Source organism: Crotalus tigris, unplaced genomic scaffold (assembly GCF_016545835.1).
Source record: "Crotalus tigris isolate CLP2741 ecotype Arizona unplaced genomic scaffold, ASM1654583v1 scf7180000017536.10889498, whole genome shotgun sequence".
NCBI lineage: Eukaryota > Metazoa > Chordata > Lepidosauria > Squamata > Viperidae > Crotalus > Crotalus tigris.
The window spans coordinates 6,662,306-6,678,385 of NW_024096460.1; the positions used below are offsets into that span (position 1 = coordinate 6,662,306).

General features: G+C 35.1%; 1 protein-coding gene across 4 annotated transcripts in view; it reads left to right on the plus strand.

Annotated features, from left to right (window-relative positions):
• The window catches only part of EDRF1 (erythroid differentiation regulatory factor 1), a 60,362-nt gene that overhangs the window by 24,835 nt on the left and 19,447 nt on the right, over positions 1-16,080 (plus strand). For 2 of the 4 annotated variants that reach the window (XM_039342534.1, XM_039342696.1), the window contains 7 exons: positions 1,640-1,863; positions 2,765-2,923; positions 3,956-4,105; positions 4,248-4,401; positions 4,590-4,705; positions 4,958-5,124; positions 11,868-12,197. In XM_039342534.1, coding sequence (XP_039198468.1) covers positions 1,640-1,863; positions 2,765-2,923; positions 3,956-4,105; positions 4,248-4,401; positions 4,590-4,705; positions 4,958-5,124; positions 11,868-12,033 — 1,136 coding nt within the window. In that variant the 3' untranslated portion in view covers positions 12,034-12,197. Of the gene's footprint in view, positions 1-1,639; positions 1,864-2,764; positions 2,924-3,955; positions 4,106-4,247; positions 4,402-4,589; positions 4,706-4,957; positions 5,125-11,867; positions 12,198-16,080 lie in introns of those variants that run through there. The other 2 variants (XM_039342620.1, XM_039342781.1) reach the window with 2 other exon arrangements.

Consider the following 16,080-nt stretch of genomic DNA (forward strand, 5'->3'; position numbering starts at 1 on the left):
TTTCAAAAGAAAAACTGAACCAAGTGTAAACATTGCATTTCCTTCTTACAATATTTTCTTTAATTTTCTATCAAATTTTCCATTAGCTTCTCTACTGTTTTTCCCCATGGAGTTACTCGCAAACCATATGAAGTGGAATTCATATAGGTTTTTAATAGAAAAGATTGATTGCTTCAGTGGAATAATAAGGCAGGAAGATAGGGACTGTCTTTCGTACCCATGTACCCATCCTCCCTGCAGAGAATACTCTGTACTTTTCAGGATCCCGGTTTACATTATTTCTGGTGGGATTTTACCTATCCCCAGACTCCCTCCCCCCCCCCCAAGCTGCTGTCCTGCCTGGTTTGTTTTCTTTTTTGTTTTAATTCTAATCTCTTAAGTAATCTATTCTTTTTATCATCCGGTTGGTAACTCATTTTTAGTTCAGTTTTATTTCAGGTTTTCAATCTCAAGAGTATGAACTTTAGTGTCTCAAACTGTTTAGTAGTATCTAAAGCAGAATCTTTTCCTTGTTTATTAAAAATAATATTGTTAACTTTCAACAGAAATTCCATAACCCTGTAGAAAAGAAAGTCTTACTATTTATTAGCTATTAACCATATAAATATCAAGCAGAGTTCCATTACTTTTGTTACATCTGTAAGCACATCTGTGAGCACATCTGTCTATCTCAGTGCTTCTCAAGTTTGTGTGATGGCGACCCCCGTCACACAAACGTTCTGCGCATGCGTGGTGCCGCGCGCATGGGGGCGGGGCCCCATGCGTAGCGCGCATGTGCGGGGCTGCCCCATGCGCAACGCGCATGTGTGACGGCCCCCATGCGCGACGTGTGTGCACGGCGGTGCCCCATGCGCGGCGTGCGCGGCGCCGCCCCCATGCACGGCACGTGTGCACGGCGCCGCGAAAAATGGCAGATCGCCACCTTTGGCAACCCCCGAAAAATGGTCGATCGACCCCAAATGGGGTCGCGACCCATAGGTTGAGAACCGCTGGTCTATCTGTTCATTTATAATACATATAAGGATGCCTATCTTATGTAAAATGCTCCTAGAGTTTATTGGGCCTTTTCATTGTTCATTTGTAACTTGATACTACAGTATATCTATAGAAAAGATCAAGTAGAACTTGCATCTGTGGTCTGATAAATAATTTATATTTAATCAGATCAAAACTCATGATTTTTGTGCTCTTTTATAATCAAAATTTGAATACATTTTAATAACATATATGAGATTGTTAACATGAAAACATTATAATTAAGTATGCTTTTTGAAGGATATTCTCTCTTAGGAGTAATTTTCCTGTGAAATCTAAGAATTTAGATTTAAATCCTTAGCTATTTATGACTTTCTCACAATTCTGGTAGCCATCATGGAACCAAAAAGCTCAAAAAGAAAACAAGTTGAAAACAGCTTTTTAAAAAATATTTATTTGTTTGTTTTTGTACTGCCATGCTGCTGACTCCTGACAGTTTCCAATGTGTCTCTTGGAAAAACAAAAACATGTGAAATGTTCTTTATGCATTTGAAGTAAAAATATTTTTACTTAATTTTCCAGAATGGTGTCCAGATGTTTATTCCATGTAGTTTTTCTGATTTCTTTGAATGAAATGGGTCCCTTTCCTTTTATTCTGTTATAGAGAGCAAAACGGTATCTACAGTAGAACAGCAACTTTGGAAGAAAAGTTTCTCCTTTTTTGAAAAAGGGATTCAAAACTTTGAATCTATTGATGATTCTACCAATGCTGCTCTTCTGTTGTGTAACATGGGAAGATTGATGCGAATTTGTGCACATGCACACTGTGCTGTGGGTGGAGACTTCAAAAGAGAATTTTCTCCTGAAGAGGCTCTTTATTATAATAAGGTAAGGCTAGGCCTAAACATTTAAGCAATACATCAGTGAAAAAGTATGATTGTACACTAACTTTATCATCATGGCATACACTTAAGTTTTCAAGAATAGTACAAAATGTTAGTTATGAATCTCATGTACTTCTAAAGCTAATATTTATGCAGTTTTATCTTTGATAAGGACAAGAAATTCATATTAGTATCTAAATTTTATCCTGGCAATATTGTTTAAAATCTTTCTTTCAAACTTATAACTCCTTTAAATTTTTTAATAGGTTTTTAATAAAATATGGATAGGCAGCTTTTTTTGTTCTTGATTCAGATTGTTTTTCCACTGGATTATTTATATTAGTAACTATTCACATTGGGGCTTCACATTGTAACATTAGATAAATATGTTGTGGAAGCCAAATAGCTCTTTATTTTTCCACATTCTTTCTTTAATAGAAAACAATCACAAGGGAACTATAGAACTTAATTTTTAAAAAGTGTAATGAACACTTTGGGTAGAGGACCCTGATTAATGATCATAAAAGGATATTGCTTTGGATATATAAGAATTTACACTGAATCTTTCATTTATTAATATTTGAAAAGTCAATAAATTGTGAAAATATTTTCAGAATCCAGAATGTATAGAGACATTTAAAAGCTACAGTAATATTCTGTAACTTGTGACTCTTTGATATACTCAGATATCCCAAATTCCCAATCAATATACCCAAAGGCTAGGAATTCTGTAGTCCTTTATATCTGGAGAATTCCATATTGAGAAAGTCTTAATCTTAATATAATTGTATTTATACTTAGCATTAAAAATCAGCCCCTACTATTGACTGCCCTTTGTGATTTTACTATTACTGGTTTCCATAATCTGTAAATGTCTCATATTCCATAATTATTAAATTTTATAGGCTGTTGATTATTATCTGAAGGCCTTACGGTCTTTGAACAAAAGAGAAGTCCATCCAGCTGTCTGGGATTCTGTCAGCTGGGAACTGTCCACTACGTATTTTACTATGGCAACTCTGCTGCAAGATTATGCACCATTATCTAGGAAAGCTCAGGAACAGGTATCATTGAAAATCAATTATTGTTTTACCGATGGGTAAATAATGAGGATCTATATATGGTTTGTCAGATGCCACTTCGATATGATTGTTTGTTACTAAGTGACTTTGTTGCTTTTCTGTTAAGCGTCTATCAAATAGTTATACATAAGTTTAAAATAACTAATTAAAAATTGCATTGTAAAGCTATACACACACTTAAAAAGAACCAAAAACCTGGTAAAGCATCTTGATGAAACAAAATTATTGATGATTTCTGACAAAGACAAAAAAATCATACAAGGTTGCAATAAATAAGGAAGACTATGTTCAGATAACTGTTCCTTAGGAATCCCATTGATAGGATTATGAACAGGATTCTCAGAGCTCTGTGATTGGATTGGTACACTTGGGACAATTTTTCTAACAGATAAGTGGACCCCCCATTATTTAAGATAGAAATGTACAATCTGAGGCCCTTTTCAGAGCCTTCTGCTGTAGGCTTTAAAGCTCTTTCACTTTCTACTGAATTGTAAATACTGTATGACAAAAAGGGGCAAATTGTGTATATAATGATATATGTTTTGTATATCGTATATAGTGTGTATTAATATATAGTGTGTATAGTATGTATTGTGTATATAGTATATAGTGCATTCAGTTAATGTAATTTTATTGTAAATAAATATATTTCTAACTGAAATCAGATCAAACGTATTTTTTTTGTCCTGGCTCCATTGACCATGCTTTAGAATGTCATGCCATTCACCTGATATCATGGTCAACTATAGAAAACTGGAAAGAAATCCAGGGAAATCAATATGACTGTCACTTTGTGTCTCTCTGACATAGCTTATTCTTGTGGGATTACCAAAGCAGTTTCAGTGGTGAACTAGGCCTGAAAATAGATTTCACATGATTTCATTGGGAGACAAATCATATGATCACAGTTGAGGCTTATTATCATTTTGGACAGGACTATAAAGAGGTTATTTAGTTAACTGATTTTAATATAAATCATATAAATTTTGAAAATTTTCCTTTTGTGTATTTTAGATAGAAAAAGAAGTTAGTGAGTCAATGATGAAATCTTTGAAATACTGTGATGTTGAGATAGTGACTACACGGCAACCTCTTTGCCAGTACCGAGCAGCCACAATTCATCACAGGTTGGCTTCCATGTACCACAGCTGTTTGAGAAATCAGGTATTTTCTCCAAAAGTGTATGATACATGGTCTTTCTGTGAATGTGCATGCTTATAAATGGGTATGTTGGTAAAATATCCTAATATAAAATACTGGTTGCTATTCTCTTGAGCTGACCTGCCAAAATATGTTATTGATGAAGGTTGGTGATGAGCATCAGCGTAAACAGCACAGGATACTGGTTGATCTTCATTACAGTAAAGCTGTGAAGTTTTTTCAGCTCTTGAAGGATGCACCATGTGAACTTCTCCGTGTGCAACTGGAAAGAGTGGCTTTTGCTGAATTTCAGATGACAAGTAAGTAAAGTAAATTAAGGCATTTCTCTAATTTAAAGTGCAAATCCTATTTTAAATAGATGAATTTTCTGGGAACATTTGAACAAAATGTTTACAGTATATATTCAAAAAATAAAAATTGTAGATTCCTATTTTGGGGCCGGGCAATTATGAACTATTTATGTTGCTTACCTTTCTGATTCTATTAGGTCAGAATAGCAGCACTGGAAAACTAAAGACTTTGTCTGGGGCCTTAGATATAATGATTCAGTGTCGGTCTGTTTTTCAAACTATCAGGAAAGAGCTTGGTGCTGAATGTGAACAGGTAACTATTACTTTTCATATTTGTATATTATGTTCAGATTTGCTTTCATATTATATTGTATACTATGTTTGGATTTCACGTATCAGAGTTCATATTTGTTATAAAAAGATGTTTGCCTGGGCAGGTTCAATTTTATTACTTTTTTAAAAAAAACATAGCATTATAGACTTCTGAGTGTAGAAGTGCACCCAATGAAATTCTGAAGGCGATTGCTTAGACATTACAGTAATTCCATAACGCTTTTCTGTTTAGAAATTTGTTGATGACTTAAACAATGCTGAAAGAGTTCCTGTTGAAGATCCATCTACTAACCTTAATAAGGAAGAAATATTAAAGCTCCTTGGTATATTTGAATCTCGATTGTCTTTTCTTCTTCTTCAGTTCATCAAATTGCTTTCATCAACCAAAAAGAAAACTGGGTAAGTGCCAACCTATTGTGTTACTTTCATTTAACTTCATTCCAAACCATGGAGAAATTTCTTTTTAAATATGAACTTGAATCACTGGCTGGGTATCGGTACTCTAAATAGAAATCCTAGAATAGTTTTCCAAACTCCACAGAGTTATCTACTGCTATTTCATGTGTATTCTGTATATGTGGTCATATTTTAGGATGCACAAACAGTTGGGTAAACTGTTTTAGTGTTTCATTTTCCTTTACTCCATGTTCTTATCTAATGTGAGACTTGTTACGTGAGGAAATGCTTGTTTATCTGTCTTTCATAGTACTACATATATCCTGTTGGACATAGAAGATTCAGATAGGACTGAAGATACAGAAAAAGGGTATTACCCTTTTATGATTTCTTTCATATGTCCTTAATTCTTACATATTTCATATATGGTACTAATGGATAAAGAAGATAAATTACATGCTTGTGTTGTGTAGTTTGCTGAATCTTAGACTTATATCAAGTTATGAAAGTTTCTGGTTTTTAGCAGTAATTCATTACTTTGATTCATCCAAATCGGAGGAAAGCTGTCAATGTTTGTTTTTACAGGGAAAGGAGACAATCTACAGTCTTGCCAGGAAAAAACCAGTATCAATTCAAAACTAACAATGTTAGCATTCTAGGACAAAAAATATCCATAGAGAAAAGGAGATGAATATATGGCAGGTTGAAATTGTAATAGAAGGTTCACAGGAATTGTAATAGAATTTCTAAGTCTCCACAAGATGGCAATATAAATACAGAACATAAAGAATATAATTCCTATTTCAAAATTAACTCATTTGCTATATAACCTGTTGATACCCATAATTGCTCTAATTTTATGATAGTAATAGTAATAGAAATTTGAAATTCTCATTTGGGGCAGATGGGGAGAACTAAAATCAGTATTTCCTTCAAAGAGTATGATATAAATCACCAGAGGTATTATAGTATGCTCATTAAAATATGAATTCAGAAGACAATATAGGTTGTCCTTGTTTAGCAACTGCCTCGTATTATATGACCCATACTTAACAGCTATGCCCTTCACCTGTCTATAAACCAAATTAAGATCATACATGCAGTTGTGGTTTTACTTAGTGATCACTTCATGTAACAACCAAGCTGGTCCCAATTGTGGTGTCTAAATGAGGGCCACTTATATTTTTGTGATAGTTCTAATCATGGCGGATATTAGAATACTTTTGTGTGTGCTGGCAATGAATAGTCATAATAGCAAGCTGTGGTTTGGGACTTACTGTGTTTCCCCGAAAATAAGACCTGGGCTTATTTTTTCTTCCCTCCAAAAGAGGCATCAGGCTTTATTTTCAGGGGGGTATCTTTTTCCCCTCACCTCACAGCGGTGGCACCAACAGCCCTGCCCAGCTGGCCCACTTTTCTGTGGCCAAAGGAAATGCCTCTGCAGCTGAGAATGGAGCTCTGGCCTGCATTTTGCCATCAGAGGCCTTTCCGGAAGGCCTCTGCAGCTGAGAACTGAGCTATGCATTGGATCCGTAGCTCGGTTCTCGGCTGCAGAGGCCTTTTAGAAAGGCCTATGACGGTAAAATGCAGGCTGGGGGATGCCACAGAAGAAGTGGGCCGGCGAGATGTAGGCTGCAATGGTAAGTGGGTGCGGGGCGCATGGCATGAAGAATGGTTACAGGAATTGGGCATGGCCAGTCTAGAGAAAAGAAGGACTAGGGGTGACATAGCCATATTCCAATATTTGAGGGGCCACCACAAAGAGGAAGCGGTCAACTTATTTTCCAAAGCACCAGAGGAAAGGACAAGAAACAGTGGATGGAAACTAATCAAGGAGAGAAGCAACCTGGAATTAAGGAGAAATTTCCTAACATTGAGAACAATTAACCACTGGAACAGCTTACTGTCAGAAGTTGTGGGTGCTTCATCATTGGAAGTTTTTTTTAAAAAAGACTGGACAGTCACTTATCTAAAATAGTATAGGGTCTCCTGCTTGAGCAGGGGGTTGGACTAGAAGACCTCCAAGGTCCTTTCCAGCTCTATTCTAATTCACCGTGATAAAAAAAAAGTCATTCTGTTTAAAGCATTGACTTAGGTCAGGTGTGTCAAACTGCCGGCCCATGGGCTGGACATGTCATCCGGAAGCCACGCCCACCCCATTGCTGGCAATCGCAAAACTATCCTGACAACGTTGCGCGACGTCACAAGTTTGACATGTCAGACTTAGGTCTGACTTAGGAAATTGCCTCACCTAAAAACCATGGGATTGAGTTGTCATTGGCAATCAGGACTTCAGAGGTTGCTATTGCTAAGCAATTCAGTTGCACTTTACGACTGCATCACTTAACAATGTTAATTCTGGGTCCAGCTACCGTCATAAGTCAAGGGCTACCTGTGGCATAAATTGGAGATTCCTTCAAGAGCAGGAGTGAATGTAATGGATCTGGAGAAAATTATTGGAAATAACAACTGAAGGCTGTTGGAGTCAGAATTGGGGAAGCCACACGGTATTTATCCTTTTTGCTTTAGTTGGAACTGAATGGGGCAGTTCTTTTAGCAGGCATTAATGCCTTTAATTACTGTAGTGAGGATTTATGAATAAGCAAAATCTCTGCAATGCTGAAATTGAAATCCATTTTTTTTAAATAAAGGAACCTGTTTGGGGGAACCTGATAGATCTGAAAGAAAAAAACCCTAGCTCCCAAATAAGAACAGTTGTGCTTAGTCTTTTTGGTAAATAACTTGACAGTGCTTAAAAGTATTTATTGAGGGACTTGCAGTTCTACCCCGTAGCGACGCAGCCGAGAGATCACGGGGCTTCCCACCCCACGGCTGATTTCACTTTGCCAGGGGACCCTAACTGGGTCAAAAGTTGCCCCGGAAAGGTGATGAAGTAGGGGTGCCCTGATAATTGCAGAATGACAGTGGTTGTTCCGCTCGATCCAGAGGAAGCCCTCCAACCCGACAGGAGAAAGGCTAGCTGCTCATCAGTGTCTCGCCCAAGCTACCAGCAGCTGAAGTCCAAGAGCACTAACCAGAATAATGGTGAACAGCGTGCTTGGAACTGGGTGAGAACATTGATTTTCTCTCTTCTATTTTGTAATTGGTTCCCTGAAAAAAAATCTCCAAAGCAAGAAATCCTCCAAAAGTGAGAAGGGAGGGGATTATACCCCCACCCTTCCATAGACAGAAGCAGCGAATTAACTTCATGGGGGAAAGAAATACATTGAAATGAAATTAATAATGTTATAATCTGGATAAATTTAAAAATTAAGAATAACCGTTAAGATTTTACATCTGTAACAGTTTTGATGAAATTATAAAAAAAAAATCCAATTCTTTGTTTGAAAAGTTGGAAAATAAATAACTACTACTGACATCTAGTGGAGAACTAGAGTATAGAACAACAGCAGCACTGACTCAGAAATTGGCAAGACGCCTAGAAACAAAGAATAATCTGTTCCCTTGAATTTTAATAACTTTCAGCCAAATAGAGAACAGCTGAGAAAAAAGAAAGTAAACATACTGGGCCATATGTCACAAATTGAGAACTACATTTGCTTCAAAAACTGCTAACCTTCTGGGATTATAAAGATTTACTGTGACCTTTAAGTTTAAGAACTATCTGCAGAAAAAGAAAAACTTAACAATTGGCTAATCTTCTAGGGGGGAATTTTATTGGATAGTCAAACATTTTGGACTGCAACCTTGGCTGGAAGATAAATTGGAAGACTCCTGAACAAAAGAAATGTTATAAAATACTGCCTTCAGTGGTGCTTTGATAATTAGAAACACATTGGATTATAAAAAAACATATATAAAAAGATAAAAACTATATAAAATTTGGTGGTTTGGATTTTAAGATTGGCTGGTTTAAAAGGCGAAACACAGACACTATGGTACCAGTGAAAGAACATCTGGAAGGGGGAAATAAAATGGATACTGCATACCTATTAAAAAGTCGCAGGAAACTACATGTAATATCCTTCTTTGAAGACCCCAGCCTGGAACATTAGAGATCTGCAGGAGCGATAATTCAAGACAAGGCAAATACTTTCCAGGAGGAAATGTATGCAGTGCTGCGACAGATTCAAATGACAATAATTTCAAATCATGATGAGATTAAAAACAACTTTGATGGCATAAATGAGCACATTTCCAACTTAACTTACAAGTAAAAAATTCTCAGAAAATGATGAAAAAGAATGAACAAACAGACCAGATAACAGAATATAAATCAGAGGTCAGTGACCCCCAAAAGGGAAACTATAGATCAAGAGAACTACAAACTAATACAAACAAAAGAAAATTTGCAAGGTTTTACCCTAACAATGGAAATGGAAAAGATATTCTATATTTCAGGACCTCAAAATCAACTTGAAGATTGGAAAGAAAATCTAACAAAATGGACTATAGAGCAACCAGGACAATCATTAAAATTTCGGAGACAAAAAATATCTAACTTGTTTTTTCTATTCCCAACAGCATTCACAAAAATACAGGAAAAACTCCTGGGCAAGTTGAATACACTAATTTTGAAAATTACTTGGCAAAAAGAGGCTAGAATCAGATATGAGAGATCTGATGTGGTCTACCTAAGGAAGTACTATATGATTAAACACTTGTTTGAATATGGTTAAAAGAATAGATAAATTATGGATATAAAGGGGTCTCATAGTAAGAGAGATAAGACATACAAGTAGTATAGTAATTTTTATAATATATGAAATGTGAAAATATTGGGATGGCATATATGAATGAAAAAGTTGGATATTTAAAGGTTACTAACTTTGAGAAAACTATGACTGATAAGAATGGTTTGAATACAGAGGGGAAATTAGGTTTAAATAAGAATTTTGAAAACAGGACATATAGTGATTTAATAAGATGATTACTATAAATATAACTGAAATATAAACTGATAAAAAGATGCTATGTGCTGATGTTACTATTTTTTGTATAAATTCAAGAAAAAGATTTATATTTAACTTTATATGTATTGAATTTTAAGAATGATATTTGCTAAATGTTGATAAAAGAATACCATTGGATGAAAAGAAGATCAAATAAATATATCACTAATTAACATATTGATTATGGGATTATAGAATTAACTATTACTGTTTTTTAAACATTGAACCCAGGCAATACACTATTTACTAGGCATTAAAGAACGTTATTGTAAAAAATTAAAAAAATACATTTAAAAAAATCTAGAGAATTCTAGAGAAGATAAAATGGCAGGGCAAAGAGGATGCAATGATCATTTAAGATGATTATGATAATAATTAGAACAACAACATTGGTAACAACAGTAACATGGAATCAACCGCAAATGCCAGAATCTCCCATCTTCTTAGGCTGCAATAATTGCCAAAGTGAGTCTGGTGAAGTCTTTGACTTACGATAGAAAACCTTTGCACTACAAGTATTTACACATCATTTTGCATAATATCATAACCCCCCTCCCCAAATAATAATTTTAAAAGCGGCCAAAATATCATGAGACTCCAAATAAGAACATAAAGACCTTAATATATTTGATTGTCGTTGTTGTTGTAATCATCCTCATCTTCAAAATCTGACGGTCAGTAGATGAAATATAGGGTCATCATGGATGCCTAAACTGCTGTTCCATTGTTTGAGGTAAATCTGGTTGAATTTTGTGATTGTATTATTGTTGCCAAAAAGATAACCATATTTTAAATTAAATAGTATTGAAGTATATCATAATCAAGTTTTGAAAGAGCTCACTGTCCCCTATGTCATAATTTGCAAGTCAGGGATTCTGGTTTTACTCAGACATAAAAAAATAAAGATGAAAGAATTGTAAAAGTGTTTATTAAGGTGCAAAGAAAAAACTTGTTGCTGATCTGAGGGGGAAGTCTGCTGAATGGGGCGATAAAATCAGGGCTGGATACTGATGGATAATTTTATGGTGTTTTGAAGAACTGAGATAAGATTAAAGAGAATAAGAAAGAAAAATGAAATTTTATAGAGCAAAAAGGGAAATCAATTTGAGGGTGAGAATAATATTCTGATAGTGGCGTAAAAAACAAACTGAATGGAATTTGTAGAACTGTCCCTAGCTTAATGGTACATAAATGGGGGTAAGGCTTCCTGCCAAACAGTTCTTTAATTCTACACAAGTGAATAACCATGTGCATTAGAAAAAACATAAGGTAGAACTGGAATGAATGCAATTATTTCTGACAGTAATTAGGGATCATAAGAAAGGTGAAAATTTTAAGAGCCACGGATGAAAACATATAGAATGAGATAATAATGAGATACTCCAGATAGCAGAATGGAATGAATGTTAGTTTTTTTTTCTGCCTTCTCAGAAGAGTAAGAGGGTAATTTCTCCCAGTTTTCCCATGGATAAACTGACTTCTATTTGCTTTCTTATTAAAAAGGATAGGAAAGAAACATACAGACAACTTCAGTTAATTTTATATATGATGTATTTCTGAAAGAATATAAGTTTTTGATCTAATAAATTGCCACTGAAATGAAACTTTCACACCCCTTGAAAAATTGTTTTTAAGGATTTGGACAACTTTTGGAAGCAGTACGAGATGTGACTCAAAAATCTTCAGTGGGGAAAAAAATTAGTGTAAATTAGGGAACTCTCCCTCTTGAACAAATTAAAGTGTCTCTTGTTCCTATTGATGTGCTGTAGCAAAGACAATATTTGTCAGTGTTAAGCATTTGGATAACTTGTGTTCCATTTTGCCTTTCTCTAGCAGTAAAGATGAAGAAAACCTTAAGGTGAATAAGTACGCTTATTCACTTCTCTTGCGATCAGCAGCAAACAAAAATCTAACTTTACTGGAAAGAACAGAGGTTATTTTAAACATACTGCAGCAGCTGACTCAGGACAGTGAAGGAAATAATCTGGGAATTCAATGATCCACCTTAATGCTGGCCTACTGCATTGTGGTAAATCAGTGCCTTGATCCAAATGGAATGTGTGCTTCTGTCCAACATGGACTGCTTGATTTTATTTATATTGTTACATATTTAAAATTGTACAGTTGGAAAAATAAACTTTGACCATTATTCTTTAAATGCCATTATGAAGGGTTTTTTTCTGTTTTGTTTATTTTATTTATTTGTTAAATTTATTTGCCATCTATTTCACCATGGGGCTACTCTAGGAGGCTTACAATAATTAAAAAGGAAGAAAAATGAAAAGATGTATAGAAGACAGAAGTGAAATAATAGAACAATAAAGTAACAATAACAAAGGAACACAAGAATAAATACATCAAAATGATAACAAGAAGATGATGGATGGGTTAAGAGCAGAAACCAAGGGGGAAGGGGGAGTCTACCATCAATCTAGCAGCCACCTCTAATGTGGGACTCCCCCATTTGGCCCCCAGGCCAACCAGCAGAGCCAGGTCTTCAGGAGGGAGGAGGCAGATCTTATGTCAGATGGGTGGGAACTATGGCCCCTTTATGACCTGTGGACTTCAACTCCCAGAATTCTTGAGCCAGCATGGCTGGCTCAGGAATTCTAAGAGTTGAAGTCCACAAGTCCAAAAGGGGCCATAGTTCTCCACCTCTGCCTTAGAGGGAAAAATGTTCCAAAGGGCAGACATTGCAGCAGAGAAGTCTCTTCTCTTATCCTACTAGTCCGAATTCTTTGATTGACAAGATCCAAAGTTGGCACTCTCTGTCGGCATGTGTAGGATGGCCTGTCCTAGCAGGATAAGGTAGTTTATCATTAATCAAATTTATATGGCCGCCCACCTCACTAAAGTGGGTGATATATAACAAAACTATGTTTAAAAAGATCAATTATTAAATATGTAAAATAATCATTATTAAAATATAAAAAACCACAAGGCACAATTGAATGAATATTCACCGGTGTCCTTGGGTCTCCAAACCTAAAGACATAGCCAGGTCTTGGCAGAATATTAAGGGGGATGGAGCTAACTTCACTTCAGGGCGAAGAATGTTGCATAAGGCAAGTGAACTATTTTGCATTTCAGCCACCATTCTTTTCAGAAATGCAAGTAAAGTTGTATATTAAAATGTGTTTTATTGAAAATGAGTCCTATAGGCTAGCATTTTACTACTTTTGTTTTGTGTTCCTGTTGCCTACTCTTCCCAAAAGCAACATTTGTATTTTACAAAGTTAGCAATGATAGCATTTATTGCAACCTAATGGCACCTTAGCTATTTTGTTTAGGATATTTTGATCTAGAGATATTTTGCACTAGTAAACACCTCTGAAATTTAAATAGTGTCACAGATGCCTCACTAAAAGCTTCCCATGGCTAATTAGCTTGTCAGGCATGCCTTTTAAAATATAAATTTGTGCAGGAAGCTAAATAAATGACAAAAGTAGGACAGCTATCCAAGTGGAAAAACACAAACCTGTTTTCCATGAGATTATTTAATAACAGCTGCTTTAATTTGTCTTAGAGTGGAGAAGTTCACATGTTAAAATGACAAAACAATATTATGAATCAATTCACCAGCACAATTCTTGCAGCATGGACCCCTTGGGAGTCCGTGAGATGATTGTTTCAGACTTCTGTTGTAAAGCCTGATCAGTGTAATTCTGACATTTAGCAATTCAGCATATGCAAGCCGGATATTATGTGGCCTCTTTTCTGTCATAGCCATGGTTTTAGAGATTAAACATCCAATATTGTCCTGTCATTTTGAAGATAAGGCACCATTTTTGACCTAGCCCTTTCACTGATTTTCTTCTCCATAAGCCCAGCAGTTTCTATGTATTTTGTCAGCCCATACTCATCCCCAGCTTTCATTTTTCTGTCTTAATTTCCCACCTACTGGCACCCTCTGTTTACGTTGTTGATCATTCTTTACTGTCTTTTTGTCATTACACAAAATTACTATATAAGTTTTCTTCTTTTCCTTTTTTAAATGAGAGTTTCAGTAAATTGCTAGAAAATATTTTTAGAAATGTCTCTAGACCATGTTTCAATTAGAAACATAGGAAATACAGAGGTGAAGTTGAAGCTCTGCAGTTTTTTTATTGTCCATGCGTTAAAAATATTTTTAAATATTTAAACAAAATTATTTAAATAGTGTTAGTGGAATGCTAGCTAAAAAAACCAAGATGATATGTTTCCAACTATAGATGTTGAGCATATATGAACAAATTGGCTTCTGTATAGTTACTCAGCTCATTTTACTATTGTAAATAGATATATTGAACTTTAGAAGCTAAGCATATTTGTGTAATTCTACCCATATTTTCCAACTAAAAAACGGCCAAAAAATTCATCCCATCCCATTCCACTGTCTCAACCATATCCTTTGTCCCAAAAAATTAACTTTCAGAGGTGGAGGGAAATAACCCACTGTAATAGTCAAGGCATTATAGCTTCTGTTTTTTTTAAAAAATGGAGGCCATAATTTAATCATATTGTGTCTGGGAATTACTGCCTCATTATGTAATTAAATATTTTAGGCAACCTTTATTTCTTCATTTTTCTCTTTCCTTGGGCCAACTTCTATTATTTTACCCTCTTCTGAATGCTTCTCACACAAAATGTTAAAAAAATTACCTTGAGATTCACTATATATTCCAGTGTGGTACAGAATCATTTAACAAAATTCCTAATCTTAGCTCTGAGGTCTTATTCTGAATCCTAGTTACTCATTGCCCTAATTTGAATTCTGACAGCTGTTCCTCTGCTCCTGGAGACTAGAGAATACTTTGGACAGCTATCAATGCAGTATTTGGCAGAAATCACTCCCTTTCTTATGCAATTGAAGGGATGCAAGCTACTTAATTGAAATTTAGTGCTATAATTAATATCTATTTGACAAACTAATTTACAATGGTTGTATTATAGAATGAGTTAAAGTGTTCTATATACTGAGTTACAGTATTAACAGACCAATCCTTTGAAGTAACAGATTCTTTAAATGGCTTGCAAATTTTGGAGGCAATCCAAATCAAAACCCTTTAGATGCATTTTATACATCAGTTTTATTTATAATTTGGTAAACGTTATTAATTTGCAGAAGATTAAATGTAGTCTATTTTTTCTCCTTAACAGCAATTCCTGCTTTGCCAAATGTTAAACAAAAGACTTTTTTTTCTAAACAGCAGATGGTAATACCCCCGATACAAATAAAGCTGCTTTAGACTGTACTATTTCTATTCTTGTCTTATGTTTTACTCTCATGAGACTGATCCTTTTCAGTAGAAAATGTGGATGTAAATGAAACACCTTCAAGCTAATAGGAATGAGGTTCTTCTAATTTTGATTGTTAAAATGGACATCCCAACACCTTCAAAAATTATTGTTAGGTTTTAAAATGTAGCAAAACAACACACGCTGAAATTATACACCATTATTGATTGTCTTGCTTATTATTTCTGCCCTTTAACCAAACAGTAGCATCTGTCATTAGGCAGCAAACTGTTCCTTTAGCCTTATTAAGGAGCAACTACTGTTTCTTCTCAAAACAATACTTGCTAAAATCATGCTTTTTATAATTAATGGATTGTAAAAAGTGAGATCATTAGATTATGAACAAGAAAGTTACCTTGACTTTGAAATGCAGCCAATAATGCAGTTTAATGTGTGTTTCTTACGTAACTTGTATGTGAGGAATTGACTTGAAAAAGGCTTTGTGGTCAGAATGGAAAGTTTAAATTGATTGTCAGTGAAGAAAACTGTTCAGTGGAGTTTGAAGGGAATTCTCCAGAACAGAGAGCATTTTTGGACTAATAGAAACCAGATGAGCTCCTTGCTGTGGGGAGAATGTTAAGATGTCTACCTGTTATTTTGTGTTCTGCATCGTAGAATCAATGCTGTAGCCAACTGCTATGAAGTTCTTACTTGAGAACTTAAGAGTTGACATAAAAATGAAAAACTGAAACACAGCCCCTGAAGTACAAGAACTGAAATAATTCTACAAGAGCTGACTTGACTCTAGCTGACTGGATCATACATATAA